The sequence below is a fragment of the Euleptes europaea genome, chromosome 10 (assembly GCF_029931775.1).
Source record: "Euleptes europaea isolate rEulEur1 chromosome 10, rEulEur1.hap1, whole genome shotgun sequence".
NCBI classification, from domain to species: domain Eukaryota; kingdom Metazoa; phylum Chordata; class Lepidosauria; order Squamata; family Sphaerodactylidae; genus Euleptes; species Euleptes europaea.
Genome location: NC_079321.1, coordinates 63,815,803 through 63,830,537, shown reverse-complemented (window position 1 = coordinate 63,830,537; position 14,735 = coordinate 63,815,803). Strand labels below are relative to the sequence as shown.

General features: G+C 42.3%; 1 protein-coding gene across 5 annotated transcripts in view; it reads right to left on the bottom strand.

The window, feature by feature from the left end:
- Positions 1-7,557, bottom strand: part of SOBP (sine oculis binding protein homolog) — a 188,073-nt gene extending 180,516 nt beyond the window's left edge. For all 5 annotated transcript variants that reach the window (XR_008933675.1, XR_008933674.1, XM_056856937.1 and 2 more), the window contains exon 1: positions 7,387-7,557. Coding sequence is in view for 3 of the 5 variants with exons in the window: in XM_056856937.1 (XP_056712915.1) it covers positions 7,387-7,482 (96 nt within the window). In the remaining 2 variants the exon portion in view is untranslated. The remainder of the gene's footprint in view (positions 1-7,386) is intronic.
- Between the last annotated feature and the right edge of the window lie 7,178 nt (positions 7,558-14,735).

The following is a 14,735-nucleotide window of genomic DNA, read 5'->3' as shown; positions in this document are numbered from 1 at the left end:
ACTGAAAAAGAAGGAAATGGTTTAGTAAGTACAGAGGAGGCTCCTCTACTTACTTTTAGGAGAAAGCATGGGGGGAAGCATATAGCCAGGAGAAAGAAGAAGCGAAAAAGGACATGGCAATCTATGAACTTGTGCACATGAGAGAGGGTAAGGTGGTATGAAAGGGCGGCTCCTTTCCATGTCTCCAGGGCACTGTGAGGAGCCCGGGCAACATGGCAGGTGCTATGGCAGCTTCTTACCAGCATAACATGAGAAAGGAGCCATAGCCAAAGGAAGGAAAGTAGGAGATGTAATATGTAAGGAAGCCAGAGACTGGTAACAGAGTGACAGGAAGTAAATGAAGGAACTTGCAGAGAGTGCGTATTTGCAGAGAGCCAGCATGGTGTAGTGGTTAAGAGCAGTGGTTTGGAGAGGTGGACTCTAATCTGGTGAGCCGGGTTGGTTTCTCCACTCCCCCACATGAGCAGCGGATGCTAATCTGGTGAACTGGGTTGGTTTCGCCACTCCTACACATGAAGCCAGCTGGGTGACCTTGGGCTAGTCACAGCTCTCTTAGCGCTCTCTCAGCCCCACCTATCTCACAGGGTGTCTGTTGTGGGGAGGGGAAGGGAAGGTGATTGTAAGCCAGTTTGATTCTTCCTTAAGTGGTAGAGAAAGTCTGCATATAAAAACCAATTCTTAGTATTGTTGTTGTTGTTGTTGTTAGAGGGAGGCAGTTGAGGGAGGTTTTGCTAGCCTGCTAGCAGCAGTCCAATACTTGGTGCTGAGTTTGTTTCTCTTCTACTTACTGTCTTAGACTGGGCACTGCCAGAAGCACAAGCTCTTGGGTGTGAGCAAAAGGGCTCTTGGCCCTTGACTCTTAGCCTGTAACTCACATCCTGAGGCCTGTGTTATGCAGCTCAGTGGATCAGGACCAGCCCAGGATATGTCTATGTTTCCTCTATTTGTTTTGTTTAAGTATTGTTTAAATTGGCTGCAGTAATTTTATGTTGGAACTCTGGAGGAGAAAAGTGGCACAGAAATGCCCAAATAAATAAATAATCCATAACCATGGAAGGAAAAACTGGAGTGAAGAGACATGGGTGGCATTGGAAGCCAGTAACATAAAGGCATCAACAAAAAATCTTTTCTCATTAAAGAATTTTAAAAAATTAAAGAGAAGCCAGTTCAGAGCTAAAATTAAAGGAAACCGAAGTTCAGGCATTTTTTAGTTTTGAATACAAACTTTAGAACGTTCGAAGTAATAAAAGAAGTAATCAAAGTTTACTTCTGACATTTGTCAGGTGAATTTTCCTTGTCGCTGAGTGATCATCACCAGCCCAATCCTTAATTAGGGATATGGAACTCAGGGGAAGTTTCAGTTCTGTCACCTGTCTTTTCAAAAATCAAGATCTGAAAAGGCGATCAAAATTGGGAAAGTGAGGAACCAAGAATAAAGTTCATTTAGCCTACAGTGATTGGGGGAACATCAGGAAAAGACCCGTCAAAGGAGACTGAGGAGTAACTGGAGACAGACAAAGGTGTCAGGGCAAGCCAATGTACCAGAAGACAATAAAATAAATCAAGGAGTATAATGTGAAGTGTCAAAGATCAGGGCAGAAAGATTAAGTATGAGCTCTGAGAACAAAGAAAAAATATTTGGAAAACCTAGTGAGAACAATAGCAGTTGAGTGGAATAGGTGAAAATCAGACTGTATAGGACAAAAATAAACAAACAAATAAATAAATAATACTGAAGAAAGAAGCAAAACTAACAAGCAACAAAAATGAAGGAGAAGGTGAAGGAAAGAGGATGGTACGTGGATGAAGCAGAATGTCAAGGGGGGTTATTTTTAAAGCGAAGATAGCTGTGAGCATTCAAAAGCAGAAAGAGAAGACAATGGACTGAGAAAGCCAAGACAGCTTCAAAACACAATACAGTCAAGAGTTACATGAACTGTTGAGGGAACAGAACAAATAAAACTGCCATCTCTGAAGAGTACAGAAAATTGTAAGTTTGCTATTCTGGCTCTTACATTTCTTAATACTTTGACAACTAGAAAGCACTACATTTTTGCTGTGTTTTCACACTGATAATTTCAGTGCTGTGATTCAAAAGGTTCAAATAAAATGAAATAGTTAAAGTAAGGAAATCATTCAATTCAGGTTCTGCAAAACACTTGGACTGACAAAGCAGGTGTGCTGTCAATTATTTTTGTCATAGAAACAGACTTCAAAATCCTTCATTCTACAAATCAACCTCAACAGCTCCTAATGGGGTGGTGCTAAAAATCTATAATTTACTATGCATTATTATATTGCATCTTTTTTTAGTTCATGTAATGCATAGAAATAGATCCAATCAGGTTGGTGTAGACTCTTATGATATTATTCTGTATATAAAAGATATGGTATGTGAAAGGAGAGATGGAGATGTATAACTGTTGAAAATCTTTCTGCTGTCATTTTATGCTTTGGTGTCATAAAATAAAAAAGCAACAATTATACATCTTCATGTCTCCTTTCACATACCAAGTCTTTTTTATTTTATGACACCAAAGCATAAAATGACAGCAGAAAGATTTTCATTTACATAATTCGGTATACAGAATTCATTTTACAATAACATCATAATGCAGGGAATTTAGGATTTGACCTTGCTCAATTGACTGTACATTTTCCATATTTGTTAAAGATACATATCACACCAATATGTTTCTCTGCCTATCTGGATATCCTTTTCTCTGCTAGAAATCAAGGGATAAAAACAAGCAAGTGCAAGCAGGAAACACAAAAGAGATAACTCTGATGAGACTCATTTTCTGATAGTTTTGTTAGAGAATGCTTACTTCAAATTTTAAAAGAAGTAGAAGGGATCTTTTTTATTTCCTTGAATTAGTAATACACCATTTACACAAGCACATTTATCTCAAGCTAATAAAAGAAATTAAAATTGATCTCATCATCTGAGTTTTTTGATATCATGTTGGATTTTAAGATTGCAGGCAACTGCTATCAATGAATACATACAACATTCGATAAGCATGCCTAGTTGCTAGAACCACATTAATTTTCTAATAGATACATCCACCAAAATACCCAAGAGGAGGGAAAGGTGCTTCTCATACTGAGGAATTACAGTTGTCCCTTAATTTCAGGACATCTCTGAAAAATGTAAATTATTGCATACTGCATGTTTTCTTTAACATTTCTATGCACCTTTTTGCTATTCAAAAATATGAGGATTTATTTTCACAGAATAGCTGAAAATATGTCTGACATTTTTCTGCAGTCAGAGCCATTGTTTCTCATTTTCACATTGCAACAAGCATGTTTTAAATATGCAAAGTACTCTAAAAAGAATGTATTTTTCAATGTCTTTGCCATTAAAACCCAGGAATGAAGCCCATCTTAGTTACAAATTCCTTGTTAAGGTAAGTAGGTAGGTAGGTAAGTAGGTTGATAGACATACAGTAAAAGGTGTACACAGACAGCTCTGTGAAATTATAACCCACTAGCTTTGCAATTGACAAAGGAGGTACATATACACGAATTCAGAACAGTTGTTTAGGAAAATATGCAGGACAATCTGTAATATGCAAGAATAGTAATTCATTCTAAGCATTTTCTCACATTCCTTGATAGCTGGAGTTAAATTTGTGACAATCATCTATTTAATAAAATCAACTCTACTGAAATTAATAAGACTTCTTTGGAGTAAACTGGATTGTGATTTCATAATTTTCATTTTTAGATGGAATTATACATAGAACAGGAAAGTTTTTTACCTGGATGTGTTGGCTAGATGAGGGGGAAATGAATTTGTTGTCAAAATTAGCTAGCATATCCTGACAATGATGTTATTTCAGTCTCAAATATGAACATTATACTATAATATATGCTGGCCAAACTGTAATGTTTTCTTTACTATAAACCAACAAGACACTGTCAATTTTAAGACTACCCTTTTATTTTTCTATTGAGCACAAATCTCTGAAGAAAGAAAGAAAATAGCATGGTCATCATAAAACAAAACATTTATTTCAGAATTTTTCTCTGAATGTCATTGAAATTTAATGTAGACAAAATGCAACTGTGTACTTTTTGCATACAATGTTGTAGCAAGTTAAAAGTTGTTACAACCATCATGTACGTTAGGCTGCTGATAAAAATGAAACCTAATATAAGGCATGATAAAACAGCAAACAACATCAGTTTCCAGTTGTCTTAAAACTGAGCGGCAAGTAACATTACTTATAAGACTTAGGATAAACTAGCTGTTCAGTTTCTCCATCATTATTGAACAAGTTTGTGACTCCATCAAGTAACAAATCTTTAAAAAATCTGTGTGATGAGGTAATTTTATTATTCATTCATAGTGCCTTGCATTTGCTGTACTTAAAATAGACACTTGTACCCAGTGGCTTTTTATTACTGGAAGGAGGGTGGGGAGAGAGAATCACATAAGCGCCAGCCTTTTTCTTACTCCTAGCAAATGGAAGCAATTCAATCCAACACAGGCTGAAATCTGAGTAGGTCACTGTACACCATGATAAAATTCCCTAATCCTTGAGCCAAAGTTCCCCGAGGGGGCCCTCTGACTAGTCCTTCACTTTCCAAGCTGACTTTTCCATTCCCCCCACACACCTTCTCTCTCTTATTTCCCTCCCCTTCATCCTCTTTCATTTCCCCCTACCTTACAGCCTTGATATCCGATCTGCTGCTAGGACTCAAGTTACAGTTTTTACAGCTTAGGCTGTCTATTGCTGTATACATTCCTTTCTTTCTGCTCTGTCGTGATTACTTACCAGAGCTTATTTTACACAGGTCCAGATGAAAGCAGTTCAGATGAAGGGAAGCAGTCAGGCTGTTTTAACAGTTCAGATAGGTACCTACACAAGGGCACATTGTGTTCTTGATAACTTTTTGTTGCATATATTTTATACAGTGTAACTAGTTTGTTATGTTGCTTTATTCTTCAGCTGTGTGGTCAGAAGGAAATCTCTCAGACATTATACACAAACACACATCTCAGTAAAAAGGAGTATTACTGGAAGGGCAAGTAACCCTTCCAAATTTCCATATTTGGCAGCCAGGTCAAATAAAGATGCAAAATTACTTAAATCTTTAGTTAGATAGATTGTTATGGAAAACCCACCAATCCTATTAAAAATATGATTTCCAGGCTTAATAAGATAACTTGCTCTGGTATGTGGTCTAGGCTGCCTGAAAGCTCCTGTTGTTATTCACCTTGCAAACCCCCACCACCATCAAAAGAAACCCCTATAAAAACTGCCCCCAAAACTACATCAGTCCACAACCTTGAATCCAATTACACATATAGCCAATTTATTTATTTTTCTTAAAGCTGTTAAACCACTAGCAGAGTTTAAGGAAAGGGGAAACTTATCTGCATTAACACTAATGCTTAACACCATAAATGTGGGTTTTTTTTAAGTATAAATTTCCCTCCTTTCACACACACAGTGTTGTTTTTGTTTCTTCCTTGCCATTTCAGACAAACATCTGTTATACTGCAGAAGAACAACTATCTCCCAAACCGCCAAGTGTGCCTGCAGCCAAAGTAAACAAAACAAACCCAGAGGATCCAGCACAGTCAGCCTTTATATCCAGCCAGGATAACATTTCACATGTTTTGATTAAAATTAGCTAATTTGTAATCCTAGAACCCATGAAACTTAAAAACTGCAGTCCACATAGATCACATGAAGCAGTGTCTTAAAGGGACAATGCACAATGGGGCAGAGCGCTCCTTGCTCACTGCCCCCCCTTCATCCTCTTCCTTTCCAAAAAAATTCAAACCCAAACAGGATCTGGCTGAGTAATTGCTGTTAAACTGGAGAGCTTCATCCCAAGATAGGAAGTGTCATACATATCTTAAGGAAATAAAGCTGCTTGTTGTGGAATGTAGAGAGTCTAGAGGCTGAATAAATGTTATTGATATTTAGGACAGTTTGCTCTTACACATAGCACCACCTTTGTTCACATTTCCAGCCATCTGCAGATACATCCTCCATAAGCATGAAAAGAAGGGACACTAACAAATTCAGAATATTTACCTTAAACAAGGGTAGAGTTTAAGAAAAACTACATGTTCTCCTTTAGTCTTATTTGGTAAGAACAATTAATATAATAGTCTTGTTATTGCTATTTCTATGCACACATGCACTCCATGATATGCATACAAAGCCCACATCTTGGACATTTCAGAGTGACCACTAGAATCAGACCCACTATGAACGAGCCATTTACTGAATATCATTTCTTCTCTTATCCAAAACAGTTTTCATTATTTTGAGTCAAAGCCCACATCTTGGACATTTCAGAGTGACCACTAGAATCAGACCCACTATGAACGAGCCATTTACTGAATATCATTTCTTCTCTTATCCAAAACAGTTTTCATTCTTTTGAATCAAAGCAAGTTCATCTCAGCCCTGCAACACGTGTGAGGCACAGAAGGGTAAAAGCCAGATGATAAGCATAAAATAAATACAGTCAATAAAGTAGGCGTAAAGAATAATAAAAATATGCAACAAAGGACCATTTCAGCTCAGTCTATGACATGAGGATAAAAGAAGTCCTGAGCTGTATTTTTTTTTTGTACAACCACTGCTATGCTAACATCTGGAGAGCCAGCCCACAGTACTACCTTTAGAACACAGCTGGACTGGCACCATTTCCTGTCAGGACACTGGCTTTTTCTCCTACATCTCCAACCCCAACAAACAAACCTATATTATGTTCTACACATACAAACACATGCACATGCACGCTGCTAGCACAGCTCTCTTTCAACACAATATTTTGCTGGTTTGATTAACTGTGAAGTGAGGCATGGAAAACAGATGAAGGAAGCAAAATAGGAAAGAAAAAGAACAGACAAGAGAGCCTCTGTCTAAGTACAAGAATGATGTGCAGTTCAGACCATAACATTTCACTTTGACAATTTAATTACACAGTTGCAGCTGGCTACTGGAAGGGGGTGGGGGGAGGTACCTAAAAGACTTCCCTTCTTTTCTTAACTTTAACGGTTTCAGGGTTATTTGATAAAAATTTAACATAGAAAAAGTCATCGCTGGAACTCCTAAGGAGAAAAACAACCAAGAGTTTTCTCTCAAAAATAATCATAAATCAAAGCTGCTTAGTGATCTGGCTTTATAGCCTGCGAACTGGTCTCGGCATTCAGTTCAGGAGGAGGAGCTCCCAACCATTTAGTGCATCCTAGTTGCTTTACATTTTTTGGTTTTAAGACAAGAGCTTCTTTCTCTATGTAGGGCGGATGGGAAGAAAAAGGTGCTGGGGGGTTGTTTGCATAAACCCTCCCCCCCATCTCTGCTTTTTCCTCTTTGGCATCAGCGAGAGAGGGGGGGCGCGCGCACATACCTTCATCTCTTCATTGATTTCCCTTTTCACGGGGTGAGCCGGTTTCCTGCTTCTTTTATTTTCCGGCGGTCTCCCTTCTTTCTCCATTTCTGCCATTTTTTTTTTTGCGTGTGCGCGTGTATCTACTTTGGTGGAGATGAAATGGCTGCTGGTGTTATTTGGGGAGAGGTTGGTGGGGGGGGAGGTTGTGGAGAGGGAGGGGGGAGGGAGGGAGGGAAGGAGGATGGGGGGGGAGGCGTCAGCGAGTGTCAAAGGAGAAAGCGGCTCTGGGAGGCCCGGGGATGCGGGCGGGCTGGACGGCGGGTCGCCCCGGCGAGTCAGCCATCTTCCGCCTCCTTGCCCGTCTGCATGAGAGAGCGAGAAAGACTTGCGTGTGCGTGTGTGTGTGAGGGAGAGGGGACGGGGTGGGTGGGTGTTGGTGGAGGGAGAGAAAGAGAGGAGCCAGACCGGCTCCTTCTGGTGGGGGGGGAGCAGGACGGGGGCCCCCTCCTCAGGCGGCGGGCGGGGCTTCCACTGTCACCAACCAACCCCCCCCCCCGCCTCTTCTTCTTCTCTGGCGGCTGCTCGGGCTCCGATTCCAGGATTGGTGCGGGGGGGGGCGGCGGCTTCTTACGCTCCACTTGTCACCCTCCTCCCCCGCGGCGACTGTCGTCCGCAGCAGAAAACCCACCGACGCCACCCCGCCCCCATCTCTTTCTTTTTTCCCCCCCTCTCACACGCTGAACGACCCCCGACTGGCAACCCGAAGAGGCGGGGGGGGTATTAATACACACACACCCCTTTCCCTCGCATGTGCACACAGGCGCGCGCGGATGGCTTCAAGATGTGTGTGTGTGAGAGAGGGGAAGGAAAGGAAATTGGGAGCGGGCCGGGGAAGGAGCCAATGGGTGGCGGCGGAGGAGGCTGTTTTTGGGGGGAGCTAGCTAGAAATGCGGGCAGGGGGGGGGAAGAGAGCGCCGGAGCCAGCGGCCAGGATGGATGGATGGATGGAGGGAGGATGGATGCTGCTGCTGCGCGCGAGACTGGCTGGCGGGCTCTCCCCTCCTCCTACCCCCCTCCACCCTCCTCCTACCCCCCTCCACCCTCCTCCTACCCCCCTCCTCCTCCTACCCCTCCTACTACTACTACTACCCCCCCCCCCGGCCGCTCGGTTGCCCCTTCAGGCAGAAAACGGCGCAAAGCGCGGCTGCCTGCCCGCGCCGCTCGGAGGGAAGCGCGCACAGCAGTGCCACGGAAAGGGCTCTGGATGGGGCGGGGGGTTTTGACGCGCGCGCGCGGGGTGGGCGGGGGTCTGGAGGAGGCCGGCCCCTGGAAGTGCGAGGGGAGGAGAGGCGGCGCAGAGCCCAGAGGCTCGGGGGGCTTCTGGCTTGTTTGTTTGTTTGGCTTCGCTTTGGGCGGGAGGAAGGGTCCGGCGCGCGCTCTCGGCCGGCACCCCTCCACTTCTGCAGCCCCAGCGCCGCGAGTCCCTTGGCTTGCCGCAGGGAGGGGGGGCGGACCTCTGCCGTGGATGCGTTTGAGCCGTCGAGGCTTTGTCCTGGACCTCGCTTTCGGGACAGATACTTAATTCTGGGGTGTGTGTGTGTGTGAAGAAGTAAGGGAGGTGCGTCTGAACTGACTGGCCGAGTAACCACACGCGGGGCCCCATGTATTCTCGCTATATTAAAGGGCAAGAGTCCAGTAGCACCTTAAAGACTAACAAAAATATTTTCTGGCAGGGTAGGAGTGGCTCACGAAAGCTCACACCCTACCAGAAAATATTTTTGTTGGTCTTTAAGGTGCTACTGGACTCTTGCCCTTTTCTCTGAAGAAGTGAGCTGTGGCTCACGAAAGCTCCTACCCTGCCAGAAAATATTTTTGTTAGTCTTTAAGGTGCTACTGGACTCTTGCTCTTTTCTACTACTGCAGGCAGACTAACACAGCTACCCACTGGGAATTATCGCTATATTAAAGAGTGCGATTGCTGTCGCCTGTTCCTTGGACGTTTGTCTCTGTGACTACTTAGGCTGGTGTTTTAAAAGCTACGAGAGAAATACCCCCCCCCCCGTTGCCTGTCTCCCCACGCCTCCTCTGCCAACAGCCCCCAAAGAACGGGCGTTTGCACAAGGCGCGCTGGTTTCAGAGACGCCGAATATAATGCGCGGCCATTCCCATTGCCCACCCACCCATTCCCCCCCCCTTTATCTTCCTCGTCCTCTCCTTGTACATTCGGTTCTGTATTAATCCAGCTGAGAGGCAGCCATTAAAAAAAAAAACTTGGATTACTTGTATTTCCCTCTTTTATCTGCCTGGAAACGGGAATGAATGGCGTGATGGGGTTTACTCGAGAAAGGAGGCGCTGAATTACGGTGCACAGTGAAGGGGGAGCTTTGCTACTCTCTGGCAGTTCATAATTACCTGATACAATACAATATGGGGGTGTCCATTGTTCCAGTAGTCAAAATTGTAATTGTTAAAGAATTTGTCATTATGATGGCAGCTGAGCTTAAAATTATACATTTTTAAAAAAAAAGTAAAGCTAGAGTGAGTTCTGTGTGGGTATGAGGATGCTCTACATTAAAAAAAAATATGTTTAGCCTGTCAAAGCTGAGTTCGTTTTGTGTGCTACAATGTCTGATTTGCATTTGGTGTTTTAGGCTTAGATTATTGACATTTATGAGCTGAAGAGAGATCCTTTATGCTGGTTAGAAAGTGCCACATTTTACATTGTTAAAACCACAACAAAGGACATGGAGATATTCTCTTTTGCTCTGTGGTAGGGGGGGAATGCTATTTTGATATTTAAAAGACATTTCAGGCAGAAGTCTTCAACTCTTTTACTCTAGAGACTCTCCAAAATCCAATTAAATTCTGCAGGATTTATTCCAGAAGTAAACGGGCAAATGATTTAAGAATTTCAGACTAACACCCTGCTGATCTCAAAAACAAGCAATTAAGTCTATAGATTCTAATATAACTTATTTCCATGTTTGCAGGGGATTGCCTTCTGACACACAGCTAGTTATTATGTAGCACTTTTAATTTGCAAAGTGTTTTACAGTCATTTGAATAATAACTGTTATGCTGAACTTTAGAGTGTTTGAAGCACTTCTCATGATCCTTTTAATAACACTGTAAGGCAGGTCAGTATTTTGTAATAATGTAGATGGCATGGTGGGCTGAGACTGACTGATAGCATTTATTTATTTATTTATTTATTTAATCTCAACGTTGGAAGGGACCACCAGGATCATCTAGTCCAACCCCCTACCAACACAAGAACTACAATATCCCCCAACAAGTAGGTATCTAATCCATACTTTAAAACCTCTAATGATGAAGAATCCACCTCCTCTTGAGGGAGACTGTTCCAGTGTCAAACATACCTTGCCATCAGGAAGTTCTTCAAATTCAGATGAAACCTTCTTTGCTGTCATTCATATTCATCAATCTTAGTCCTGTCATCCAACATGACTGAAAATATATCCACCCCATCCTCCATGGCATCCCTTTAGGGATTGGAAGGTGGTATCACCTTGTGTCTCTTCTTCAACATATGTATGTATGTTAAGTGCCGTCGAGTTGCTTCCAACTCATGGTGACCCTATGAATCAATGTCCTCCAAAATGTCCTATCTTTGACAGCCTTGCTCAGATCTTGCAAATTGAGGGCTGTAGCTTCCTTTATTGAGTCAATCCATCTCTTATTGGGTCTTCCTCTCTTCCTGCTGCCCTCAACTTTTCCTAGCATGACTGTCTTTTCTAGTGACTCTTGTCTTCTCATAATGTGACCAAAATACGATAGCCTCAGTTTAGTCATTTTAACTTCTAGGGTCAGTTCAGGCTTGATTTGATCTATAACCTACTGATTTGGGTTTTTTTGGCAGTTCATGGTATCCGCAACACTCTCCTCCAACACCACATTTCAAAGGAATCTACTTTCTTCCTATCAGCTTTCTTCAATGTCCATCTGTCACACCCATACATAGTAATAGGGAATATTCAACATAGGGAATTCAATAGGGAATCTTCAACATAGTAATAGACAAAAAATCACCTGCTGAGTTCATGGTAGAGGGGGGATTAAAATAATGAACATGGCTATGGAATGCCGGTTTCTATCATCTGTAATACACTGTGGTACGTGTAGTTATGAATTTCCTGCATTGTGCAGGGGGTGGGCCTTGATCACCCTGGTGGTCCCTTCCATCTCTATGATTCTATGTGCTCCCCATTCAGTACAACATTGGGAAATTGCCTGGAAGAAGCTAAGTATTCTTCAGATTGGAACACCACTGTAGCAGTTGCCTGCAGACAATCTCAGACCATACTGTCAACACTATCCTAAGGGTGATCACTTGCTCTTGTTGGCTTGCTTTCCTTTTCAGTTCTTCTCACTGTGGCCACCGCAATAGCAGTTGGTGGTGCATCAAAATGGGAAAGTTCTGCCTGTAGCAAATGCAACATAGGAAGTCACCATGAACAGGATTTTAAAAGAATACTACAGTAGCAGTCATGCCACATTAGTTTCACTTGAATATATTTCCAAGTGAGTTGCTTAAAACCAGAGTCTAGACTTAGACTCCAGTGGAAATTTTGTGATTGGCTTTAATGTTTCAATTAAACATAACTTTTCCTGTACCAACAAACCAGCTTCAGAATTCAAATCCATAGAATATAAATGGCCAGGGTGGTGTAGTGGTTAAAAACAGTGGTTTGGAGCAGTGGACTCTAAATCTGGAGAACCGGGTTTGGTTCCCCACTCTTCCACATGAGCGGCAGACTCCTCAGCTGGTGAACCAGGTTGGTTTCCCCACTCCTACACATGAAGCCAGCTGGGTGACCTTGGGCTAGTCACAGTTCTCTTAGAGCTCTCTCAGCCCCACCTACCACACAGGGTGTCTGTTGTGGGGTGGGGAAGGGAAGGCAATTGTAAGCCAGTTTGATTTTTCCTTAAGTGATAGAGAAAGTCGGCGTACTCTTCTTCTTCCTCTTCCCCCCCCCATCCTAATCCCAAAACCAAAAGATTTTACCATGGCAACTAAATCCTATGATAACATATCACAGAGGTACACTGGATACTCTGAAGATATGCTGGTGGCAAGACATATTGGTGCCACACCAGTATAACTACTGTGCTGGCATAGAACTATACATAGGGTTATGCACACACAAAAAATTGGTAAATTTTGGTTTCAGGTTTATTGGGCCTGTTTTTCCCCAGTAAACCTCAAATAAACCAAATACCCATACCGTTAAATTTCGGAATTCAGCTGATTTTCAAGTTTCCCGAAAAATTCAGGCTCATTATAGTCAATGGGGATTTTTTTCAAAGATCCTGGGGGGGCATTTTTGGAGGTAGAGTCCTAAAACTTGCAGTGTGGCTGCAAGGGACTCTTTTTCGACAGTCACCAAAATTTAGTGAACTTTGGGACAGGGGGTCCAATTTCATGGGCCTGCAAAGGGGTCACCCCCATCCTCCAGGCATTTGCGAGCCGAGTTGTCCATTGGTTTTCAGGTTCAGAAGTTCAGCGTTGCTGAGGACTGGTGGAAAGAGCCAATTCCAGGCTGGCACCTCAAAGTCTGGGGTCTGCCTTTGTTTCTGGGTCACTTTGCATGATGTCTTTTAATTACTCTTCTGCTATGCAGACTAGTCTTCTGTTGGGTGATATACCTGGAAAGTTGGTCAGACCAAGTTGGCTCTGATTAAACGATCCCCATCTGAAAAGGGCCCCAACTATGGGGTCCTAACAAAACCAGTTGAAAGAAAGAAAAAAGGGAGAAAGCACAGAGCCATACCTCTAAGCAAAGACGAATAGCGGAAACCAAAAAGCCAAACACCTATTTGGCTTTTTTGGGAATTGCCTATTCGGCTTCGGCTTTATTCCCAAGTTTTGGTGTTCGGTAAACCCAAATTCTGAAATTTACCGAAATGGCTAATTTTGGGCTTATTTTTGGTTTGGGTTTATTGATATGCACAACCCTAACTATATACCATCTAGGGCTTGCCATGTGTGGAGCAGGAATTATTCAGCTCCTACAGCAGCTCCAACCCTGAACATGCCCCCAATACCAGCAAAATGTTATGGACAACACCTATCAGGATAGCTTTAGGCTGATCCTACATTGAGCAGGGGGTTGAACTATATGGCCTGTATGGCCCATTCCAATTCAGTGATTCTATGTAGTGCTTCCACCATTTGCACTTGTTTTGTCAAGTCAAGAAGTGAGCATTTAACCATATTCAGCGTTATTTCTGCCATGATAAGAAAGGCTGTACCTGGTCAATTTTTCTGTTCCCTACAGCTCTTAAACAGACATACTCTGTGTTATATCATGGGCAGTTGTGAATTTGTTGACATTCCCTTATTGTACGGTATAGTATTTTAACATGATCCCTTTGCTTTAGTTTCACTTTTCACTTGTTTTGTTGGTTGCTGGCTGTGGCTGGTTATGGCCTAGCAGGGCCCAGACCAAGCCTTGCTTATGTTCTAATAATGTTCTGTTTTGGTACCGCGTGCTGAGGAGTTATTACACTCTGGATCTAATAACACTACTTTCCCTACTTTAAGCTCCTTTTCAAAGACAGCCTCTTTCTGCTTATTCTATGTATGGAATGCCTTCCATTTTTATTGTAATAGACATGTAGCCTGCTCAAGAAGCAGCATGTGAACCCTCATTGTAACTACAAGGCTCATTTCTCATGAAACAGCCATCATATAGAGGCTGTTAAAAATTACGTTTACATGTTGGATGTGCCACATGACAAGCTGTTTTAGGCCACCAGGGGTAATCAGCCATTATTGCTTACATTTTCTCCATATAATCAGTAACCACCTACAGGGTTCCCCCCCCCCCCTTCATAGTAAAGTTGAGACAAACCACATGGTGGCAGCTAGCCCATGTAGAAAGTTGCTGCATGCTAATAGCTTACTGTGTAGAGGTCACTGTGAGGATACAGTTTCAAGTGTCTTTCATATTATGCCATTTTGTGTGCACTCATATATGCATATTATGCCTTCTAATTTTTTCCTTTGTTTTGTTTCTCTTTAACAGGAACAGGGATTGCTTCTCTCTTCGCCTAATTTCAGTGGTTTGTAATTAGAGTGTTATTATTACTATTGTTACTATTATTATGAAGTACTTAATAGTTTGTTTTCCAAAAGTGGAACATGCAAGCTTTTAAATATACTGTTAATACCCTGTTTCTGCTAAGAGCAAATCATTCATAGATGCAAAAAGCGTCAAGGTCTGATCTTAAATTCACATAGAAGCTTTTAAAACAGCATTGATTTGACATGATCAGTGTCATTTAGAATACATAGCAATTTGCATGCATAAAACAGAATATGCACAAAAACTAAAAGTGTAAAT